At 37.4% G+C, this 22,928-nt stretch overlaps 1 protein-coding gene across 1 annotated transcript in view; it reads right to left on the bottom strand.

The window, feature by feature from the left end:
• FAM162A (family with sequence similarity 162 member A) overlaps nucleotides 1-22,307 on the bottom strand; it is a 40,771-nt gene extending 18,464 nt beyond the window's left edge. Inside the window, exons 1-2 of the mRNA XM_037836786.1 lie at nucleotides 22,106-22,307; nucleotides 625-747 (exon numbers count right to left, since the gene is read on the bottom strand). Of these exons, the coding sequence (XP_037692714.1) occupies nucleotides 625-747; nucleotides 22,106-22,139 (157 nt within the window). The 5' untranslated portion in view covers nucleotides 22,140-22,307. The remainder of the gene's footprint in view (nucleotides 1-624; nucleotides 748-22,105) is intronic.
• Between the last annotated feature and the right edge of the window lie 621 nt (nucleotides 22,308-22,928).

Genomic DNA, 22,928 nt, shown 5'->3' with positions numbered 1-22,928 from the left:
GCTTAGGATATATCCTCAAAAGTGAAATACCAGGTGAAAGGGTCTGAACATTTAACCTCTCGATAAGATTTCTTTTGGGAATGGTTCCTCTCTACTAACGAAGACCTGCCTGGTCCAAGTGTACTCCTATGAAGAATCAAAGGGGCAAATAGTGCCCTGGAGGTCTATATTTTATATATTATGCTCCTTTTTAACATAGTGGTGTCATTGACAAGGGTTTGAGTGGGGCAGCTCTGGCCATGGCTGGAGTCAATGCCCAAGTCATAACTTAGTCCTGGCTGTATTTTATGCAAAACATTAATTCTTGATTTGAATCATCTTTGGGGTCCCTGAAAAGATAATTTCTAGACCACTATTTACTTTGGTGCATGCATTCTCCTACAAAAAGCTCCAGTCCAATCCTTAAAGTAAGAAAGAGATAAAAACGACAAAAGAAGAAAATGAAGAAATCATGGCTACATGTGAGCACAGCCAATGTAAATACAATTTGGGAGGCCTGACCTGCCTGATAGGTATGATGTGGGAACCCCTGGGACTACCTCTCTTTTAGTTTCTTTTGATTCCAATTGTCCGATTGTTTGGGAGTTGCTTAGTCCATAACTGGAAAAACCAATAAAAACTTACGGGATGGAGCTTTAGGACTTTCCTGTGGTTTAGTGCAAAATCCACTTATTCTCTTCAAGTCATAGTTTCTGGTGGGCCTTACCCCTGAGAAAGCACCTCTTTGACATAACCTAAAACAACTTCCTAGAAGAGAGAAAAATATTTCAGAGAAAGGAAATTTGATGTTTTATCAAAATGAGAAATGCCTGCAAGTTTTATATTTTATTTATAAAAATCGACACATTAAAAAAGGAATATACTACGCTATTATATATATAAGGTACATATATTTAAGATACTATTCTTGGTACTGTTTTAGAATATACATGTTTTGCTGGTTAGGAAATTAAGACTTTATAGCTGTAAATTTTATATAAGTCCTTCTCACATGAATCTTGTCATATAATAATGGTTCTGGTGGCAACATTAAGTATTATGGCACCTGGTGTGTTTAGGTAAAGATTGACAACCTCCCAGAAGCGGTAAACCAGGTTGCCAAGTTGCCAATACTAGTCTGGCAAACTCTGGTGGCTGAAATCGCCAGCAAGGAGTCCAGAAAGCCTAGCTCTTTCCAAGCCACAATTCTCCAATTAGAAATTAGCTTTAGACATAGTCATGAATAATGTGCAATTTTAAAGCTATATACTTAAATAAATATATATAAAACTATACAGATATAAAATTATAAATATGTGTATATATAATATGTATATATGGTTAATTTTTTAAATGTAAAATTTCAAATACATACAAAATAGAATTGTATTACAAACCCCATCAACACCCAGTTTCAGCAATTATCAATGGCCAGTATGGCCAATCTTGTTTTATCCAAATTCCACCCAATCCCTACTCCTGGATTATTTTAAAGCAAATTCCAAAATCATATTATTTACCTGTAAATACCTCAGTATGCATCTCAAACGGCATTAACTCTTCAAAAACATATACAAAAATACTGTTAACACAACCCCCAAACCAGCACATTATGAGCAAATTTCCTAAGTGGGTTCAAAATTCTTTTACAGTTGGTTTGTTCTAACAAGGTACACACATTGAATATGGTTGATGTTTCCTGAGTTTCTTTTAATCTACAGCTCTCTCCTCCCCTTTTTATTCTTTTTCTTGCTTTGTATTTGTTGAAGAAACTTCATTATTAGTTCTATAGTTTCCCTCATTTTAGATTTTGCTGATTGCATTCCCTTGGTGTTGTCTAAAATGTTCTTCTAATTTCTCTTACTTGTAAAACAGATTTTTGAGGCTTGATCAGATTCAAGTTAGAATTTTTAGCAGGAATATGTCATAGGCGGTACTGTGTACTTCCTACCACATTATGTCAAGCAGCATATGTCTATGTTGTCTCTTTTTGTAATATTAAAGTTGATAAGTGTAGGCTGTCAGCCTAGCTTATCCTTTATAAACTTGTGCATTAACTTTTTATCTAACATTTTTAACAGACAGTGGTGATTGTTACCTAGATCCAAAACGGTGGTTTTCTTTCTCACATGAACTATTTGGTTATCCTAAGATATAAGTCATACAAGAGATGTGTAATAAATATAAGGTTCCTTCCCTTTATTTGCCAATTTACAAAATAATGAATTGGGTTCCTTGCGTCTCTACAACTGTCCTTTTGTTTAAAAGTAACATTAGGAACTCTTGCATTTCAGTATTTCTTTTTGATGCTTATAATTTCCCATCGGGAACCCTTTTATGTTGGCTTCTGAGTCCTTTCAACTTGTCCTCAGTGGTCACTGGTAATTTCCTTCTTTCTGACAAGATGTACAGACTCATTTTGAATGCTTCTGCCCCTGACTTGGATTCAGACATTTCTCCAAGAAGCTCGTTCCTTTAAAGAGGGACTGATTTTAGAGACCCCTTAGGGATGCTCATTGTTACTGGGTTTGTCATTGTATCTAAGCTTTTTCAGTGAAAAAAAAAACTAAGAAATTACGTACTTTTTGTGTATATATATATATGTATTTAAATTTGTTTTGGTTAGCAATTTTCACTTTTTAACCTTACCATAAATAATTTTAATCAATTGACAATCAGCAGAATTCAAAACAGGGACAGCCAGAAATAGTTTTAATGAGGGTAGAGAACTGGAGAATAATTCAGAGTATGGTATTGTGGTACAAGAGAGATCAGATCTGGTATAGGCTTCTGAAGAGGCAGAAGATCATATAAGAGCCGTAGGGTCCCAGGATGTGGAAAAAAGAGAATATCGTGAAACAGAATAGAAGAAGAAAGCTGGAAAGGCACTAGTGATAAATCTGACCAGAGTACTAGTACCCCATGATGGTCTGGGACTTGCCTTGAGTGTGCCCTCACAGCTTTGTGGTTAAAAGGCAAGCGATTTTAAGTACCTTGAAACTATGTGCAAATGGATAAAAAGTCTGTAACTCTGGAGTTCCAAACTCCTTGGATGTCTTTGTAGCCTTGGGTGTTTGGAGTAATATGGGGAGGTGGGAGACATAGGGGTAAAATATGTTTTCAGAGGTGGATCTCCCCAAACTGGTGAGAAATATATTTTCCCCTTATTGTTGTAAAGCCTTTTGAATACAACAATTTTAAAGATTTCTATTGTGAACGTCTCATGGAAATATGTATTTGTATAAAGATTTTAAAATAACACTTATTGATATATAATTCACACAAATAAATAAAATATAAAATTCACCCTTTTAAAGTGTAAAATGCAGTGGTTTTTAGTATATTCACAGAGTTGTGCAACCATCACCACGTTCTAACTTCAGAACATTTTCATCATCCAGACTCCATTAGCATTCACTCCCCATTTCCCCTTTCCCTTCAGTCCCTGGCAACCACTAATCTACTTTTAGTCTATGGATCTGTGTATTCTGGACATTTCATATAAATAGAATCAAACAATATCTGTCTTTTCAAGTATGGCTTCTTTCACAGAGCATATTTTCAAGGTTCATCCATGTTGCAGCATGTATCACTAATTCATTCCTTTTCATGGCTGGATAATATTCCATTGTATGGATACACAGCATTTTGTTTAAACATTCATGAGTATATGGACATTTGGGTTGTTTCCACTTTTTGGCTATTATGAATATAGCTGCTATGAACATTCACATATGATATTTCTGTGAAAATATATTTTCATTATTCTTGGGTATATACTTAGGAATGAAATTTCTGGGTCATATAGTAACTCTTATGTTTAATCTTTTGAGGAATTGCCAGATTGTTTTCCAAGTGGCTACAGCATTTTACATTTGCATCAGCAATGTATGAGGGTTCCAATTTCTCTGCATCCTCACCAACACTTGTTATTGTCTTTTTTATTGTTTTATTATTTTTTTTAAATCTCATCCTGGCTTTGATTTTTATGTTGCACTGGTTTGGATATATTATGTCCTCCCAAAAGCCATATTCTTTAATGCAATATTGTGGGGGCAGAGAGATTAATCTTTTTGATTAGAGTGTGATCTTTTGATTGAATGATTCCATGGAGATTTGACCCTGCCCATTCAGGGTAGGTCTTGATTAGTTACTGGAGTCCTTTAAAGGGATCTCAAACAAGAGTAGAAAGACAAAAATGCCCCAGGATATGCTAAGCCAAGACCCAGATGCTTGCTGACACTTAGAGACAGCTGGAGATGTGGACAGAAGGATGTTTCGCGATAGATGTTAAGCTAAGAGATGAAACCCAGAGTTTGCCCCAGAGAAGCTATGAGAGACCCAGAGACATTTTGGAGAATGCCATTTAAAAATGCAACTTGGGAATAAAGGAACAGCAGATGGAAACCACGTGTCTTCCCAGCAAACAGAGGTGTTCCAGATGCCATTGGCCGTTCTTCAGTGAAGGTATACTCTTGATGCCTTAATTTGGACATTTTCATGTCCTTTGGACTGTAGATTTGTAACCAAATAAACCCCCTTTACAAAAGCCAATCCATTTCTGGTATTTTGCATAATGGCAACTCTAGCAAACCAGAACAGATGTTGAGCATCTTTTCATGTGCAAAATCTTCTTTGGAGAAATGTCTATTCAGTTGCTTTCCCCACTTTTTAACTGCGGTTACCTGTCTTTTAACTGCTGAGTTGTAAAAGTTCTTTCTGTAGTTTGTATACAAGTCCCTTATCTGATATATGATTTAAGAATATTTTCAATCCATGCGTGAAAAGTAAAAGTCTTTTCAGTTTACTGATGGTGTCCTTTGAAGCACAAAACTTTTTAAATTTGATGAAACCCAATTTATCTGTTTTTTCTTTTGTCACTTGAGTTTTAATGTCCTATCCAAAATCATAAAGGTTTACTCCTTTGTCACCAAGAATTTTACAGCTTTAGCTTTTTAGGTCTGCGAACCATTTTAATATTGGTGTATTATGTGTGGAAGGGATCCAACTTCATTATTTTGCATTTGGAAATCCAGTTGTACTGGTACCATTTGTTGAAGACTGTTCTTTCTCCATGAAATTGTTTTGGCATCCTTGTCAAAAATCAATTGAAGACAAATGTGAGGGTTTATTTCTAGACTCTCAATTCCATTCCATTGTTCTATCTATATGTCTGTCCTTAAGCTAGTACCACATTGTCTTGATTACTGTAGCTTTGTAGTAAGTTTTGAGATCAGGAAGAATGAGTCCTCCAACTTTGTTATTCTTTATAAAACATTGGATATTCTGGGTCCCTTCAATTTCCATATGAATTTGAAGATCAGCTTATAAATTTCAGCAAAGAAGCCACCTGGAATTTTGTTAGGGATTACACTGAATCTATAAATCAATTTGGGGAATACTGCCATCTTAAAAAGTAAGTCTTGTGAACCATGAACATGGGATGTTTTTCATTTAGGTCTTCTTTACTTTATTTCAACACTGTTTTGTCATTTTCACTATACAAGTCTTGCACTTCTTTTGTTAAATTTACTCCTAAGTGTTTTATTCTTTCTGAAGTTATTATAAATGGAATTGTTTTCTTAATTTTGTGTTCAGATTTTCACTGCTAGCATATAGAACTACAATTGAATTTTATATATTAATCTTTTACTCTGAAAACTTCCTGAACTTATTAGATGATAGTTTTTTTCTTTTTTTTTTTTGCTGTGGATTCTATAGAATTGCCTATATGTAAGATCATGTCATCTGTAAACAAAGATAGTTTTACTTCTGCTGTTCCAATCAAGATGCTGTTTATTCTTTTTATTCCTGCCTAATTTCCCTGATAAAACTTCTCCCAAATATTGAATAGGAATGTTGAGAGTGGCCATCCTTGTCTTGGACTTGATCTTAGGGGGAAAGCATCCAGAGTTTCATTATTAAATTAGATGTTAGCTGTGGGTTTCCCATGGATGTCCTTTACCAGTTTGAGAAAGTTCTCTTCTATTTCAGAATTGTTTGAATATTTTTATCATCAAGGGGTGTTGAATACTATTACATGCTTTTTCTGGGTCTACTGAGATGATCATCTGTTTTTGTCCTTTATTCTACTGATACAGTGAATAATGTTGATTCATTTATCGATGTTATACCAAGTTTGCATTCCTGGGATAAGTCCTACTAGGTCAAGATGTATAATCTTTTTAATATCCATTCTGCTAGTATTTTTTTTTTCGGACTTTTGTATATATATTCATAAAGGATTTGAGTCTGTAGTTTTCTTTCCATGAGATGTCTTTGCCTGGTTTTGGTATTAGTATAATATGAAATAAGCTAGAAAGTGATCTCTCCTCTTCTATACTTTGAGTTTGTGAAGAATTAATTCTAATTTTTCTGTAAGTGTTTGGTAGAATTTACCACTGATGTCACCTGGGCATGGGCTTTTCTTTATAGGAAGTTGTTAAATTCTAAACCAATGTCTCTACTTGTTATATGTCTATTAAGATTTTATATTTCTTCTTGACTCAGTTTCAGTAGTTTTTGCCAGTCTAGGAATTTGTCCAAGTCATCTAGATTATCTAATTTTTGACATACAATTGTTCTTAGTATTCCCACATAATTCATTTTATTTCTGTAACACCAGTAGTAATGTCCCTATTTGATTCCTAATTTTAAAAATTTGTCTTCATTTTTCTTGTCCAGTCTAGCTAAAATTTTGATGTTTTTTCAAAGAACTGACTTTTAGCTTTGTCGGTTTTCTTCACTGTATTTCTATTCTCTCCTTCATTTATTTCCACTCATAATAATTATTTCTTTTCCTTTGCTTGCTTGGTTTTAGTTTGCTATATATTTATTTTGCGTTTTATTTTCTAGTTTCTTATGGTAGAAGGTTAGGTTATTGATGTGAGGTCTTTGATTTTCTTTTGTACAGGTATTTGCAGCTATAAATTTCTAAGCACTGCCTTATCTGCATCCCATAAGTTTTGGCATGTCCTAAGTATTTCCTTCTTTGTGATTTCTTCTTTGACCTATTGGTTTTTAGGAATGTGTTAATTCCCACATGTTGTTCATAGTTTTTTTTTTTTTTTTTCCTTGTTTGTTTATTTCTTTTATGGAGGAATGAATTTTCAGAGGTCATTACTCCAACATTACAGAAGTTGGAACCTCCTGTTTTGCATAAAGATTTGTGATTACCTGTAGTCTTATTTCTTTTGTAGTGGCATTTCATTTTTCTGTCCATAAGTTGTAGAGAAATATAATTTTCAATTATACATGAGTACAAGAAACGATTTTCTTTCTTAGCCTTCTCTGCACCTGTATAGGAGTGGCTGGGGAGTTAATCCTAGGGGGTAACTTAATGATTCTTGAGTTTTGTGTCTGGGAAATATGCACTAAAGAAGAAAATAAGAGTCTCATAGCTTCTTTCTACTTTCTAGGCTTTGCCAAACAGTGTTCTGCCTGTCCTTAAGAGGGATAGTTCTTTATGGTTACACAAATTGAGATAAGTATTTAAGGCATTCTGGAAATTGGACATACTTCCATACCCTTGTTTGTTGTAATCTCTGTTCTTGTTGACAACAGCCCTTCTGCAACAAAATTCTAATGTATGGAATGACACCCTGCCAGATTCTAGATTCTGGGAAATTTTCTTGTCCATGTATGCATACTTCTCAAGGACTGGAAAGTTTTATTTAAATATTTAATTTTTAATTCCTTCCTAGGTTTTGATGCCAATATTAAATTGCATTTAAAAAGAGAATGTATGTACCTTCAGACTTGTAAAGTATGTTTATTTATCCATGTTTGTCTACATCCCTGATAGGCATTACATGTAATATTAAGATAAGCATAAGACATAATTTTCTGTTCTAAATGTATCAGTTTGCATTCAAAGCTATTTTCTGACTGATCCAAATATTTGTGTTTAAAGCTTTATTTAAAAAACTAGGACTTGGCCAACTTGTTAGATTTTTCAGCAACAACTTTTGTTGCTTCCATATATGCAAATACTAATCTATTGAGTTTTATCTCATTTCATAGTCTTACAAAATTCTTCATTCAGTATTCCCAGGTCACTTCACAATCTTCCATATTTTCAATCAAAAGCCTTTTTCAGAATTCTGGATTCTTCATTGATTTGGGTATCTCTAAAGTGTTTTATTTTCCAGTCTGAGTTTTCTGATATGAAATCCAGCTGAAGTTTTACCTATTTTAACCTCAGGATTGTTGCCATCTCAGTGGAAGAATATTAATACTACTAGAGAATGAGTGCTCACTGAAGACTTTCCTTCCTTTATGACACTGAGAGTGTTTTACATAGTGTAAATTTCTATGTACCCTACAAGAGTTGCTGTATGAATACATGATTTCTCATAATTTCATTGAATAACTTTACAGTGAATTATCTGGCATTCCCCCAGCGGTTTTGTCCTACTAATAAAGACTTATTATTATTTTAAAAATTTCTTTTGCACACCAAGGCTGGTGGTGGTTAAATGGTTGTGCACATTGATTACAAACCTAATGTTTTTCTCCTTTGGAGTTTACTCATTTCATTTAAAGAATAAATGGTAAGTTAAGGCATTCCCAAAGATACAGAGATAGAATTTCTCTTCCATTTGATTTATCTGGTTTGTTTATGTCTTAAGAGTGGTAGATGAAGATGCTTCCACTTTTATTACATTTATATTGTGAGTTCACTCATTTTGTACATTAACAGAAGGCTTTGCTACACAGATGACATTCACATGCATATTGGCCAGAACAAGCAAAAGCTTTCCCACACAGATCACGTTCATGTGGTTTCTTCTCACTGTGAGTTCCTTCATGTCACCAAAGGGCAAAACAATGAGTGAGGGCTTTCTGAGAGAGATGACATTTATATGGTTTCTCTCCAGTGAGTTTTCTCATGTTCTCCAAGGTGAGAATACTGACAGAAGACTTTTCCATATAGATGACACTGATATAGTTTCTCTCCAGTGTGAATCCTCACATGTTGTCTAAGGCCAGAAAGCTGGGTGAAGGCTCTCCCACATAGATGACATTCCTAGGGTTTCTCTCCAATGTGAGTTCTCTCATGTTCTCTAAGAAGAAAAGAACTACAGAAGGCTTTCCCACATAGATGACACTGATATAGTCTCTCCCCAGAATGCCTCTTCTCAAGTCATCTAAGGCCAGAACACTGGGTGTAAGCTTTCCCACACAGATGGCATTCATAGAGTTTCTCTCCAGTGTGAGTTCTCGTATGTTGCCTACGGGAAGAACATTTAGTGAAGACTTTCCCACACAGATGACAATGATATGGTTTCTCTCCAGTGTGAATTCTTTCATGTTACCTAAGGTTACAATGATCAGTGAAAGCTTTCCCAGATAGATGGCATTCATAGGGTCTCTCTCCAATTTTGGATCCACTCTATCATCTAAGGCTAAAGGTTTGAATAAAGGCTTTACCACTTACATGATATTCATATTATTTACTTCTAGTGTGAACCTGGTTATGTTGAGTAAAAGATGACTGGTCACTGAGGGCTTTTCCAAATAGTTTGCTGACACAGGATTTCTTTCACTTGTGAGTTAATACATGTTGAGATGCTGTGGATCTGTGTGTGAATTCTTCTTGCAAATCATTACATTTAAAGGGATTCTTTGAAATGTGATATCCTAATGACAAGATGGTAGATGTGTCTTTCCTGCAGATAGTGTATAGTTACCATTTCTTGTTTTTTTAATGCCACTTTCCCTGACTGAACTCTGGGTTTGGAGAAATCCTCTTCCTTCTCTCCACTGTTCCTCTCCTTGTTCCAATTGGGAAAGCACATCTGATTTGCAGACCTGAAATCCCACTGACATCAGATGATTGATGCTCTCCTTCATCATATCTGTGAATAATTTTCTCTTGGATGTGTCTAGGAGAGCCCAGGCTTTTTAAGCAAAGTCTATAGCTACATGTTTGAAGGCCACTGACTCCAGTAGTTGTACTGTGAAAAGCTCAGCTCACAACTAGCTTTCTTTGCACTTCCATTACAACCAGAAAATCAGTAGTTGAGCAAATGTGGCCTGACTTGTCCCAGAGCCACGAGCACCTCCACAGTGAGTCCCAGGGATGTTTCTGGGGAGGTCTGAGGCCACAGGAGGGGGTACCGCAAGGCCACGGGTGCACAGGGCAGGAAGTTTCAGGCTCTCTGGAGATGAAAATGCATCCTCTCTGGCCCTGTGGCTGAATCACTGAAATTGTGTTCAGATGACTGAATGCCAGTGACTCAGCCTGGCTGGAGTAGACTCCTCAGCACAGTCAACACTGAAAATCCAGAAAGAAGGATCCACAGAGGGAGTGGGGTGGTCTCCTCTTCATGCCCATACTCCTCTGTCCACATGAACCCTGAGACAATTTTTTTTGTTTTTTCTTTTTTAAAGCAGTATTTAAAACATTAATCTTCAAAACATTCCCATGGCACTTATCAATTTTACATCTAAGGTGGTCAGAATTTCTTACTAAAGTAATAATGCAGTTATGCAGGGCATGAGGAAAGTCAATGAAACTCTCCAATAGTCTTCCACAGCCCTCAGGATTAAGACAGAAATCTTTAAAGCTGTGGTTCTTTAGTGTGCATCAGAACCACCTGAAGGGCTTGTTAAAATATAAATCACAGGGACCCCTACTTCCAAGCTTCTGAGTCAATAGTTCTGGAGAAGAAGTTGAGAATTTGCATTTCTAACAAGTTCCTAGGTGATGCTGATGCTAATACTATTAGTCCAGGGAACTACACTTTGAGAACCATTGCTTTAATGTGACCTACAAGGCCCCATCTCACCTCTTTGGCAGACACTCAGACAGAATTAACCGGCAGTCAGCTAGAAGGACCCTGCTCTCTAAACAGAAAAAGTATCAATAATTATTTCCTTAGGTAGCTGCCCTTTCCCACTCCTCTTATTGGAATAGAGGCAGTTTAGGAGAACAGAAAACAGCCAGTCACTTCTTAGCTCAGTTTGGGAAATAATGATAAAGCAAGAATGCTAACATACATACCCACTGGCTCAGACCAAATTATGTACCTCAATTTAGACATGCTCTTAAACCTAATCTGCATTCCTGTGGGTGTGAACCCACCACAAATAGGATCTCTTGAAGATGTTACTTTTAGTGAAGGTGAGCCCAACTTGAATAAGGGTGGGTCTTATTTGGATTATTGGAGGCCTTATACAGAGCATGCCATAGGAAGGAAGGAGCAAGAAACTGGAAGTCGGTAGGAACCCAGAAGAGTAAGAAGAGGACATTGCCATGTGACCAGAAGCAGAAATAGAAGCCAAGGAACCTTGAGTTTACCAGCAGCCAGCACCAGAATGCTAGACTCTAGGAAAAAGCAAGCCTTGCTGATGTCCTGATTTTGGACTAGTGCTAGCTTCAAAATTGTGAGCCAATAAATTCCTGTTGTTATGCCAACACATTGTGTGAAAGCAACTCAGGCAAACTAACACTCCCACTCACTATCATTCACGTTACTACATGTCTGGAAATACTCATTCCCTCAACAAATAATTTCATATGTGCCAGGCATTACTCTAGGCAGTATGCAAAACAGATAAAAATCTGTGCCACAATGGAACTTACATTTTACTGGGGAGAAAGTAAAATAAATAAGTAAATAAATAAAATAAATAGTATGTTAGACAGTAAGTCCCAGAGAAAAAAAATAAACAAAAGGGACATGAAGAGTTTGTGTGTTTGGAATTGGGTGTATATGTGAAATTTTAGACAAGGTGGCCAGGGAAGTCCTCTTTTTATCAATTTTCAGGCCACTTTTGAAGGAAGTGAAGGAGCTAGCTTTATTATTAATAGAATATTCCAAACAGAGGGAATAGCAAATGCAAAGGCCCTAAAGTGGTTCTAGGGGCCATAAGGAGGAGGCTGGTATGGTGGGACTGAAGCGAATAATTGGAAGAGAAGTAGGATTTAAGGTCAGAAAGGTACTTGGGTGAGGTGAGGAGCATGAGGAGAGGTTTACCTAGATCAGAAAACAGCGACCAACTTTTTCTGATTACATTTCATACTGACTATGAATAACTTTTATCTCCCTAAGGCATAATACCAAATAGAACATGCACAAATAAGATATATTATACATCTCAGAAATAATAGACCAATATAAAAACAATTTTTAAAAACTTAAATCGCTACAAAATATGAAGTACTTGATTTGATCTTGATTTTTATTTTGCAATTACACTAAAATGAAAACATAAACAAGATTTAGTATCATTATTATGACCTTCTTTTTCTATCTCAAAGAGATAGAAAATATTCCACCAGACATCCAAGCCAGAAATTTTCCATCCTCTGGTAGATCACAGTTAAAAACAAATAAACAAACTAAAAGAAAAACAGCCTTTAACCTTCTGGCTGCACTTGTAGCCTGTCCCAGGAGACCAGATCCTCATCCCCAAGGCCCTAGCAGAAGTCATGATGAGGCCTCACAGCTTCCTGTAAGGCTCTGATTGGCAACTGGATGGTTAATCTTAAGAGTAGAGGTTCTCTCTTTAACATGCATCAGAATCATCTGCAAGACTTCTTACAACACAGATAGGACCCCATCCCCAGAATTTCTGATTCAGTAGGTATCAGTGGAGCCTGAGAACTTGCATTTCTAACAAGTTCCAAGGTGAAGCTGATATTGCTAGTCTGGGACTCACAATTTGAAAAATAGTACTTTCAAGGTATTATTGCTGCCTGAAGGCTGCAGTGGGTGGGCTGGGATGAGGCTGGTTCAAGTACTGACCTCTTCCCCACTAGTCCCTTCCTTTGCAAAAAAAAGCCTTTTCATCCCCATGGTGGACAGCAGAGAGGTAGGGATGCCTTTATTCTCAGAATCTTTCAAGACCCTCCTGTGACATGTCCAATGATGATAAATGAAGGTTCAATAATTGCTGGAACAGAAAGGGACATTTAGAAGATTATCTAATCTAGTGTTTCTGCACCAGGTTTTAAGACCAATTGTCAGGTGTGTTGCATCTAATTTACTGCCAGCTATGAAGTCTGCCAATGATTTATTTTAAAAATGTACATCATAGTATTTGCCAAAACTCATTGAACTGTAAATCACAAAGAACTTTAACACACACAATTTTTAAAAAATCTCCCAGGATGCCTAGAGATCTCAGGAGGGATGCAGCCTGTGACAAATTTATCTAACTGAATTACAAATGCATGACATAACCTTACCTCAAAACCTCACAACATTCAAGGTGGGTAAAAAAAAAGAGCTAACCTAAATAACTTTGTAAAACAGTGTTGTGACGGAAAACTTTAAGGCTAAAGACAAAGAGCTATACATAAACATTGAATTATAGTTGGTAAATTTGTTTCTCACAGGGGCATGGGTTAACAATTTTGAAACTACAAGTATACCAGGGTTGAACAAATAAAATAGATGGTAGATAATGGGAGCCAGGTTTCTCAGTCAGAGAAAAAAGTTTCAAAAAGCAAGAAGGGAAAGCTACAATGAGCCCTGTGGTGCTGGATTAGAGTTGGAAACATCACTATGAACTTATATTTTATATACAGATATATATATATATATATATAGTAATAATTATTATAAATGTGTGTACAGAGGAATTAGTCTCTCTGTGTGTATATATACATACATATACTTCCTAGCTCTGTCCATTGAGAGGGCCTACAAGTGGTGATATCCCAATAACAACGAGCACCCCAGTACCCAGAACTTGGTTTCTAAACAGCATTCTCCCATAAAAGGAACTAGGGCTCCTTGGAGAAATGGACAGTGTTAGGCTGGGGCAGAGAGAACACAAGATTAGTCTGAAACATCTTGTAGTGCCAGAAAGTAAGCATTCAAAAAACAAAAAGGATGGGGGCATGTGAAAGGAACACAGGAACCAAACTAAAGGAGTTCCCAATGGCCAAAGCTGGAATAATTTAAGCAACAACATAAATAATGTGGTAATGGATTAAAACCCAAAGTATAAAATACACAGGAATCCATCTTGATGTATATAAATAATTGACTGAATGAATGAAGGGAGAAGGGACAAATCTTCCCTGTAGAAAAATTCCAAATAATATATGTAGATACTTTTCCCTCCTGGATTACATTCCACTTGAGTGTGAGGTGGTCTTAGTGACTTGCTTACAAAGAATAGAGAATGGAAAGGAAAAAAAAAAATAGTAACTTTACAAAAGAGAAACCTTGCAGACACCACCTTAACGGAGTAGCCAAGGTTAACATTACCACTTAATAAGTCATGTGGTGTGATCTGAGGAGGAGGACAGTTTACCTGTGTACTATTCTCACAAACTCATAACTCTAGTCTAATCAGGAGAAAAACATCAAGCAGAACCAAACCGAGAGACATTCTACAAAATACCTGAGCAGGACTCTTCAAAAACTGTTGAAGGTCATGAAAATCAAAGACCGTGAGACTGTCACAGTAGAGTGAAGACGAAGGAGCCATGATAACTAAATGCAATGTGGTATCTTGGGTTGGATCCTGGGACAGAAGATAGACATTGGTGGAATAACTGGTGAGATCCAAATAAGGTGTGTACTTTAGTTAACAGAAATGTACAAATGTGCCATGGTTATGTAAGAAGTTAAGATTTAGGGGCAACTAGGTGAGAGGTATGTAGGAACTCTGTACTATCTTTGCAACTTTTCTGTAAATGAAAAGTATTCTAAAATAAAAGTTTATTTAAATGTTTTTAAAATCATGGATAACTGGGCATTAATTATAACTTATTCTTTTATCTTATACATATTTTTAATGAGATATTCAGGTGAGCCATATAAACACTAAGGTTTGAAGCAAATAGACACCCATATTCACTCAACAGTTATGGAGTACCAACTGTGTGCCATACACACTGAGACTGATACAACATAATCTAGAGCCTAGAATAGAGCCATTCAGCCTCAACAGGGAGCTTCATAGAAATGCAAATTCTCAGGCCCCACCCCAAACCTCCCAAATCAAAATCTCTGGGGATGGAGCCTAGAAATCTGTTTTAACAAGCCCTCTAGGTGATTCTTAAGCATACTAAAATTTGAGAACCACTGCTCTAAAAAATGGCTTTCACACTTTTAATATTGAAATCACCACAGTACTTTTTAAAAAAACAATGCCAAGGCCCATTCCAGACCAAGTAAATCCCATTTGTGGGAGCAGGACTCTGCCATCAATCTTTTTTCTAAATTCCCAAGTAAGTCTAATGTCCTGCCAAGTTTGAATATCAAGACTAGCTAGAGTCCCTGTGAACACAGGCTAGGTGCCCAGGTATATCTATGCCTCTTTTTCATACTTAATTCACTGAAAAGAATTTCTGCTTTATCTCTAACTTCTGCAATTCAACAAATGTAATTCATTACATTGAAACCATTTGGAATTCCTGTAGTGTGTATTAAAATATACCCAGTTTCATATTTTACAGTATGAAGTCACTTGATTACTTGGAGTACGAATTGTTATCCAGTTGCCTTCTCTCCTCATCCTCCTTGAGTAAAAACATACTTTATTTCTACATTGCTCCTCCACAGCACCTGGCCACCCCTCATGGCTAAATACACACATTGTCTTATCTCAGTGAATGACCAGAGCCCACATAGGTGATCTTGATACCCCCATGAGACTTGGCTTGCCTCCCTGACACCTTTCTCCTAGGGTTCCAAAAGGCCAGTGGCTACCAAGACCTTTGATGGAAGAAGAGACTTGTTTCTGGGGCAACAGTGTTCCTTTCCCATGTCCCATGGTAAGATTTTTAAATCTAAATACTTAGGCAGTTCTCATGCTAGCCCATAAATGCCTATGTAATCTTTTTAGAACTGAAATACTGATATGGCTAGTACTGTAATGTTTGCTGTGATAAGAAAGGGCCGGTCTGAGGAAAGAATTCTGAAGGAGGTTTGTTTTGTGAATCAGAGTCAATTTTAAGTCTCAGGAGAAAAAAAGCTTATCCTGAGGACAGCAAAGTCCATACACAAACACTAATCAATACTGTACTTTGTGATTATGATGAAACGGTATGGCGAGTGTTTGTTACTGTTCAGTAGACCCAACAGAAAAAAAGATTAAGTTATGGTAATTATGCCACTCAGGGAAACTGGAGTTTTCATTCTATTCTCAGAATCTAAGTGATGACACTGGCCTAACTCATCTGGCTCTGGGTACTGCAGCTACCCATGCTCCCCACCAATGAGAGCCCTTTTTGCCTGTCACATCCCACGAAAGGCTTTGCCACATGAGCAGAGCAGTTTTTGAGTAGGGAAAGGACAATACAAATAGTTTTAGGAAGATAAATCTGGGTACAGAATGCAGGACAGGCCCCAAGTAGACACAAAGTAAAGGGAGCAAGAATGAAAGAGACAGGCGGCTGTCAAGTAGGCTGTGTAAAGGAAGTAGGTTAATCATGGTAATGAAGAGCACCCAACAGATGTGAAAAAATACGAGGGAGAAAATACGTACACAAGAGATTGACATGATGAGTTTTGGTGGGCTGGCTACCAGAATCACCATTTGTAACATTGTGTCTATGGGAAAAAACTTTCAGAGTATTAAAAAACAGATTTATAAACAAACTTTTGGAACCTGGCCTGTTTTTAAGTTGCGGGAGAGACTGTATGGAAAAAATCCAGACCACTCCCAACAGAGGCTATTTGAAAACTTCTCTCTCGGCCTTAGCTGTTGACCTAAATTGTCTTTGTGCGAGAAACAGATTCTCCATCTCTCCATCTGTTTTCTCATCCTTCTCCACATGCTCAGAAGAACACCTTCACTCTGAACTAATGAATCTTTCCACCCTTATTCCCTCTTACTGAGAGACACTATTCCAAAATTAACTCAAAACCTCTAATTTCTTTCTTTCTACTCTTCCTTCCTGCCAAACATCAAGTCTCCCTCATCTTTAAAAAAAAAAAAAATCAACTTTATCATTGTTAATTTTAAAAGTAAAACACTCGCTCATCACAGAAAATTCAGAAACTAAAAAAAGTATGAAGAAAAATAAAAACACCCATAATCACATCACTCAACTAAGTTGGTATATTTCTTTCTAGACTTTTTCCTGTGTTTATATGCAACATATACATTTTTTCTAAATCAGATCCATACTATATCTTGCTGGTCACAGACACTTTCCCAAGATAGCAGTTTTAAAAATACTTTTGATAGCTGTAAAACATTCCAACCTGTGAATATAACATGAATTTAATCATTCCCTATAGCTGGTTTTGCTTCCCATTTTTCACTGTTGCAATTATTTATTATTTCTGATTATTTTTTAGAACAGAATCCTGGAAGTGGAGGGTTAAAGGGATGAAGGTTAAATGATATGAACTCTTTTAAGGTTCTCTGTCTCTCTTTTTCCAGAAAGGCTGAACCAATTTACACTTCTACCAGTAGTTTATGAGAATTCCTGTCCCATTATACACCAGTATCATTGAGGGTCCACTATATCAGACAAAAAAATTCACTTGTTCTCAACAAGTCCTATAAATAAAATCCTCATCTCCTTTTCACAGCCCAGATGACTTAATAAGTGGCATATATCTGCCACCTTCACCTCACCATCCACACTTTATTTTGCTACAATGTTTCTTCCCCCAAAATACTTGACAAAAAATTGCTCTAACAACCCTAGAGCTCTCTTTCTAATAGGACAATCTAGTTTTTAGATTCTCATAATTACCTAAATTGACCCCTCTCTTCCCATCTTTGTGATCATTCGACTAAAGCTCTCTAGAAGGACAATGTAGTTTTCAGATTCTAATAATTAGCTAAATTGACCCTTCTCTTCCCATCTTTGTGAACATTCAACTCTACTGATCCTTTTAAAGGGACTCAGCCCCTTTACATTACACCAACACCTCTCATTTCAGCTCTCACCTCTATCTTCTTTAATGTCTCCTTTGTCACTTCCTAGTCCTCAAATGATGCCAGACTTCCAAGGATCAGTCCTTGCCCCTACTCCACTTTACTCTCCGGGAGGACTCAACCATTCAGTTTTAATAATTGGCTCCACATTGATGGCACTCATATCTTTATTTCCATAATTTTATCTCTCCTTTGTCCTCAGCTGTCGTGTCCTCTACTGAGAGGCCCCATTACCACCTATAATGCAATAATGCACCTTCTCTGCCAAATAAGTTTCCCTTCCCAACTTTCTTATTTCTGACAATGGGACAACACTTCCTCAGTTCTCCATGTTCAAAAACTTCAGAGTCTTTAAGTCCTTCCTTAAATTACTCAATGTCCTAAAAATCATACTAACAATTTCTTAAAACAACTTCTAGATGACCCTTTTTCATCATTTCCATCAGCACCTTACACACGGATTACTGGAATAGCCTCCGAAGTAGCAATTCATCTTGTATGAAGCTACCAGGTTAATCTTCCAAAAATGCTTCTTTGATGACTTCTCCTGCTTAATGACTCCTCTGTGTCCAAATTCATCTAGTTAAAACTTCTCAAAAGGCCATACCTTATCTCCTATTACCTCCCAACCCAAATCCAAGGCAATCTTTTCTCTTCCCACACCCTCTCCAGACCCATTACTGTCCCTGCCTTTGGTCATACCACCCTCCAATTCCCTCTATTTCACTGGAAGCTTCAGTGCATACATAATCCACCGCTACTCTACTTTTCCTTTTTCTGAATTGCTGAAGCAGTAGTGTACAGGCTCTCAGGAGGGGGTGTTTGCTGATAACTCCTCCAGGACAGATTTCAAGCCACCAATGTAACATCATTAACATGGAATCAGAACGAGATTTGCACAAAGCTAGTAAAAACCAACTCCAGGACACCACTGCAGCACTTATATCTACTCTATAATCTAGGACTTGGAAGTCTGGCATCATTTGAGGACTGTATATGTTATACTATACATATACATGTATAAGCCCTCTAGATGAATTATTGAGTATGTTTATTCAGTGCAATAAACTCTAGTCCTAGGAAGAGGGACAGTCCATTCATCTTAGAGCTTTCAAAGATTAAAACTCTATGAAGTGTATAGGACACAGCATGTGCTCAATAAAAACATGTTGGCAAGACCTAGAGATGAGTGATAAGCAAAGCCAAAGGAATAGTAAAAATGGGTCATATTTTCATTTAGGGTTAGTTAGCAAAACCAAACAAAAAGAACAATGGAGGAGTAGAATTAATGAAAATAAAATCAGAATTGGAGACAGAAAATGTTGATTAGGTCTCAGCTTTGCACCTGTGTGGCCCTGTCCCTTCTTGTGCCTTAGTTACCTTTTCTGTAAAAGCAGGAGACTGGACTATTTGATTTCTAAGATATCTGTCCATTCCAGTGCTCTGGGATGGGAGTTAAACTGACAAGGAGACCACTCATGGTCCACAGCATTGGTAATAATAATGATAATAATACACTAATTTTAAAATCTGACAAATCAAAGAATCCTAGGGAAGCAAAACTTTTCTGAAGGCTGATGAAATATTTTTGTAAGGCCATTCCATTTCTTTGACCTCATAATTATTCTGCAGAAAGATACAAGGTTCCGGAAGTTATGTGTATTTCATTTTACTTTCAGGAGAAAAGAGGTATGAAAACTCAGTTTATATTTGCAGCATGTTCCAAGATATTTCCTGGTGCCTCTTGTCCAAAAAAATATTTATTTCCTGTCTACTATGAGCTGGACACTGGAAAGTGCTGAGGATTTACAATAAAACAGACCCTTTCTTTGCCCTCATGGAACCCAGAGTAGTATGGGTCAGTGGCCATTTAGTTCCTAAACATCTGTATCAGTACTTCTTAACTTTTGCGGGGCACAGGTTGCTCAAGCTTTTGGCCCTCTCTTCCATAAACAGGTATATAATCATAAACGTTTGAACAAAATTTCAGAGGTTCACAGGAGCTCTCATCTGTGGAGAGGTCTAAGAATCTCAAGCTAACAACCATGACTTATAGCTACATCTGCAAAACAATACACAAACTCAAGCCCATAAAACGCCACATTATCTTTGCTATATTGTTTTTTAAGGGACTACAGCAAAGATTTCCAACAGAAACATTAGAAATAAAGGTCCCTCACTTAAAGGATTAAGCTTTGACTACTGGAAATGTCACTCTCTTAGAGATCTTATGCCTTTCTGAATCAGTAAGGTATGCCTAGATTATGTTTCTATTGCATCTACCATTCTTCTGGTTAAGGTTGCTTATTAACTCAGTCTTCTTACTTGAGAAAGCCATTGGCACGTGATTGTGTGCTTTCATTTCACAGGTAAATCTCCATCTCATGACTCTCCCATTTCACACCAAAGACACCTACTAAGCCATGACAAATATATATACACACATACACTTAATAAGCACCTTTAATAATGAAAAGAGCACAAGTTCCAGAATTAGAGGTTGCTGACCACTCTCCTAGCTCTACCATTTTCTGGCAAAGAGATCTTGGACAAGTCATTTAATCCTCTGACCTTAGTTTCCTCATTTGTAAAATGAGGGGATGATAAGAAGACTTAGCTAAGAGGACTGCTATGAGAAATCAAATAAAAATAATGTATTTGAAGTACTTAAACTATAAAATGGGCAAAGGTGGGTGAAAGAAGATCTTTTGAAGTTGCTAAAAAAACCACAGGCATTCAAAGCAGATAATTTGGAGATAGTTGCTCATGTAATATCCTCCATATGCTATTAAAAATTTACTATCTGGAGTAAAATAAATTGTTCTTAAATTGCTGACAGAATTTTGTTTTGATTGAATGCCCAACAGTGAAATTCTTAAAAATCAGAAGTCTGCAGAGAGGCTTTGGATTTACACGATACACACGTTCTCAAGGCAAGAAAATGAACTAGCTAAAACACAATCAGTCTTAGTTTTGTTGTCACAGTCCTTTTCACTGAGTCTATTTTAGCTTTTTTACAAAACGATGATTCTTTCAGTTACCTTGTTGAAAAGCTTTATAACAGTTAACAGGATGCATATAAAACATTTTAGGTGAATTAGTCAACAAAGCTGAATAAACCAATGATATCAATAAGAGTATCAGGGCTTTCTCTTTTTTGGGGGTGGGTGGGTGGGTGGGTAGGTAAGAGAGCTTTTGCTTTTAAAGAAAGTAAATAATATTTCCAGTTTGAGAAATATTTTCCAGTCCATTCTCCATTGGCATACAAGATAAGCTATTTAAAGTATTTTTTTTGCTACAAATTAAATTTGTTCAACTATCCAATATTTGCTATATGTTTTTACTTTACTTCATTTAAATTTTCAACATACGTTTGCATTATTTCAACAGCCAAGTTTGGGACCATTCTTCCTCTAATAATTTGGCAACATGGAAAAAGCATCTAACACCTTATCAAAATTCGTAAGAGTGACCAAAAGAATGATTTGCTCTGGTGCCTAAAAAATGAGCCAAGATGCAAAAACTCTAATTTTTCAGCATCTACTATTAAACCAAGGGTCTCATGGGTCCCCACGAATACAATTCAAGGTCTCTACCTAATTCCCAAATACCCATTACACAAATGGCTACTGTGAAAACAAACTGCAGATTCTGCATTTATATAACTTTCCTCCAAAAAATTCAAAATACTCAATTGTAGAATTGTTTAAAAGTAATGTATCCCCCATTTTAAGTAAATAATTACTATTAGTCTGTGAGACCTTAAATCCTTTGCCTAATCAGACACTAAATGGGTAGAAATGCCCAGACTCGAGGTTTTCTCTAAAAGAAGCAGTAAGCTCTGAGATAGTGGACAGGTGTAGGAGGATGGGATGGAAACTCAAGTAATTTCTAAAAAATTAGGGTGAAAAGTTGAACGTCGAGTTCTAATGATGGCAGGTGCATAACTTTCGAGCTCAGAGAAGACCAGGGATGTAGCAGGGATGGGGTCGGGGATAGAGCAGGGGTTCGTTAAACTGGTGGGAGCTGGGTGGATGACAGAGCGGCAGACGCGAGGGCCACTCGGGATGGGCCCGCAATATCTGCTCGCTCAGCCCTTGCTCTCTCCCATTATTGCCACCAAGCGGGATAGGTATTGGAGCAACTTGAAGGGAAGGCGCCATGGACCGCAGCAACTCCGGGACCTGGGGAAGCCGCAGAATTCTCCCACCTACAGTGGCCGGGCTGACTCCCCGCCCCCTCCGCAGCCGGGCCCCCGTCTCACCCGCCGCCAGGCGCAGGCCGCGGAAGGTCTCCATGGCCTCCTTACTCCGCCGACCAGCACAGCGCCTAGGAAAGCAGCGAGGGCGCTGGAGAGAGCAAGGTCACCGAACGCCAGGGAGGGAGGGACAGGAGCCGGGCTGGCGAGCGGGGCGCGGGACGTGCGGACGGAGAGAGCGGAACGTGCGTGACGAGTGGGGCGAGTGGGTCGTGTGCGACGCGCACAACGTGCGGGCGCCGCCCCCGATTTGGCGCCGTGTTCGGGACCGAGTCATTATGGAAACAATGCTTTGGTGGAGTCCGGGTGCCGTGGGCGTTTGCAACATCATTCTTAGTATTTAAGAAAGTACCACTTTAAGAAAGAAAAGTAATGTGTTCGTTATATAACTTTTGTGAGCTGTAAATCCCGAAATAACATTACCTAGCTATAGCCAGTATTTCGTTAAATTTTTCTTCCAGTGTTTTTAACAAATAAGGCCTTTATCAAAAACACATGATTGGGATCATAGTGCCCAGTGGTCCCCATTTCTTTTTGGCTTTGGGGGCATCGCTCAGTCTAATGTGAGAAAAGTAAAGTGTGTTTCCCATTTAAGTATTAAAACAACAACAAAAAAAAACTAAACGTTTTATCATTTCCATCACTCAACCCCTACCCACCCACACTTCCGGGAATGCCCTTTTTCTTGACTTTTTAGTAGTCCCAAATTCATGGAAAAAGCACCTCTGCTTTAGACACTGGATTGGGAGGGTTAAGAGAAACCTCACTTCCACTCCATATATCCTCCTGAGCTACCTGGTACGGTCAAGAGGTTATGTTTCCCTTTTGG

Source organism: Choloepus didactylus, chromosome 1 (genome assembly GCF_015220235.1).
Source record: "Choloepus didactylus isolate mChoDid1 chromosome 1, mChoDid1.pri, whole genome shotgun sequence".
Classification (NCBI taxonomy): domain Eukaryota; kingdom Metazoa; phylum Chordata; class Mammalia; order Pilosa; family Megalonychidae; genus Choloepus; species Choloepus didactylus.
The sequence above is the reverse complement of the archived record's forward strand: the minus strand, read 5'-3'. Positions and strand labels throughout refer to the sequence as shown.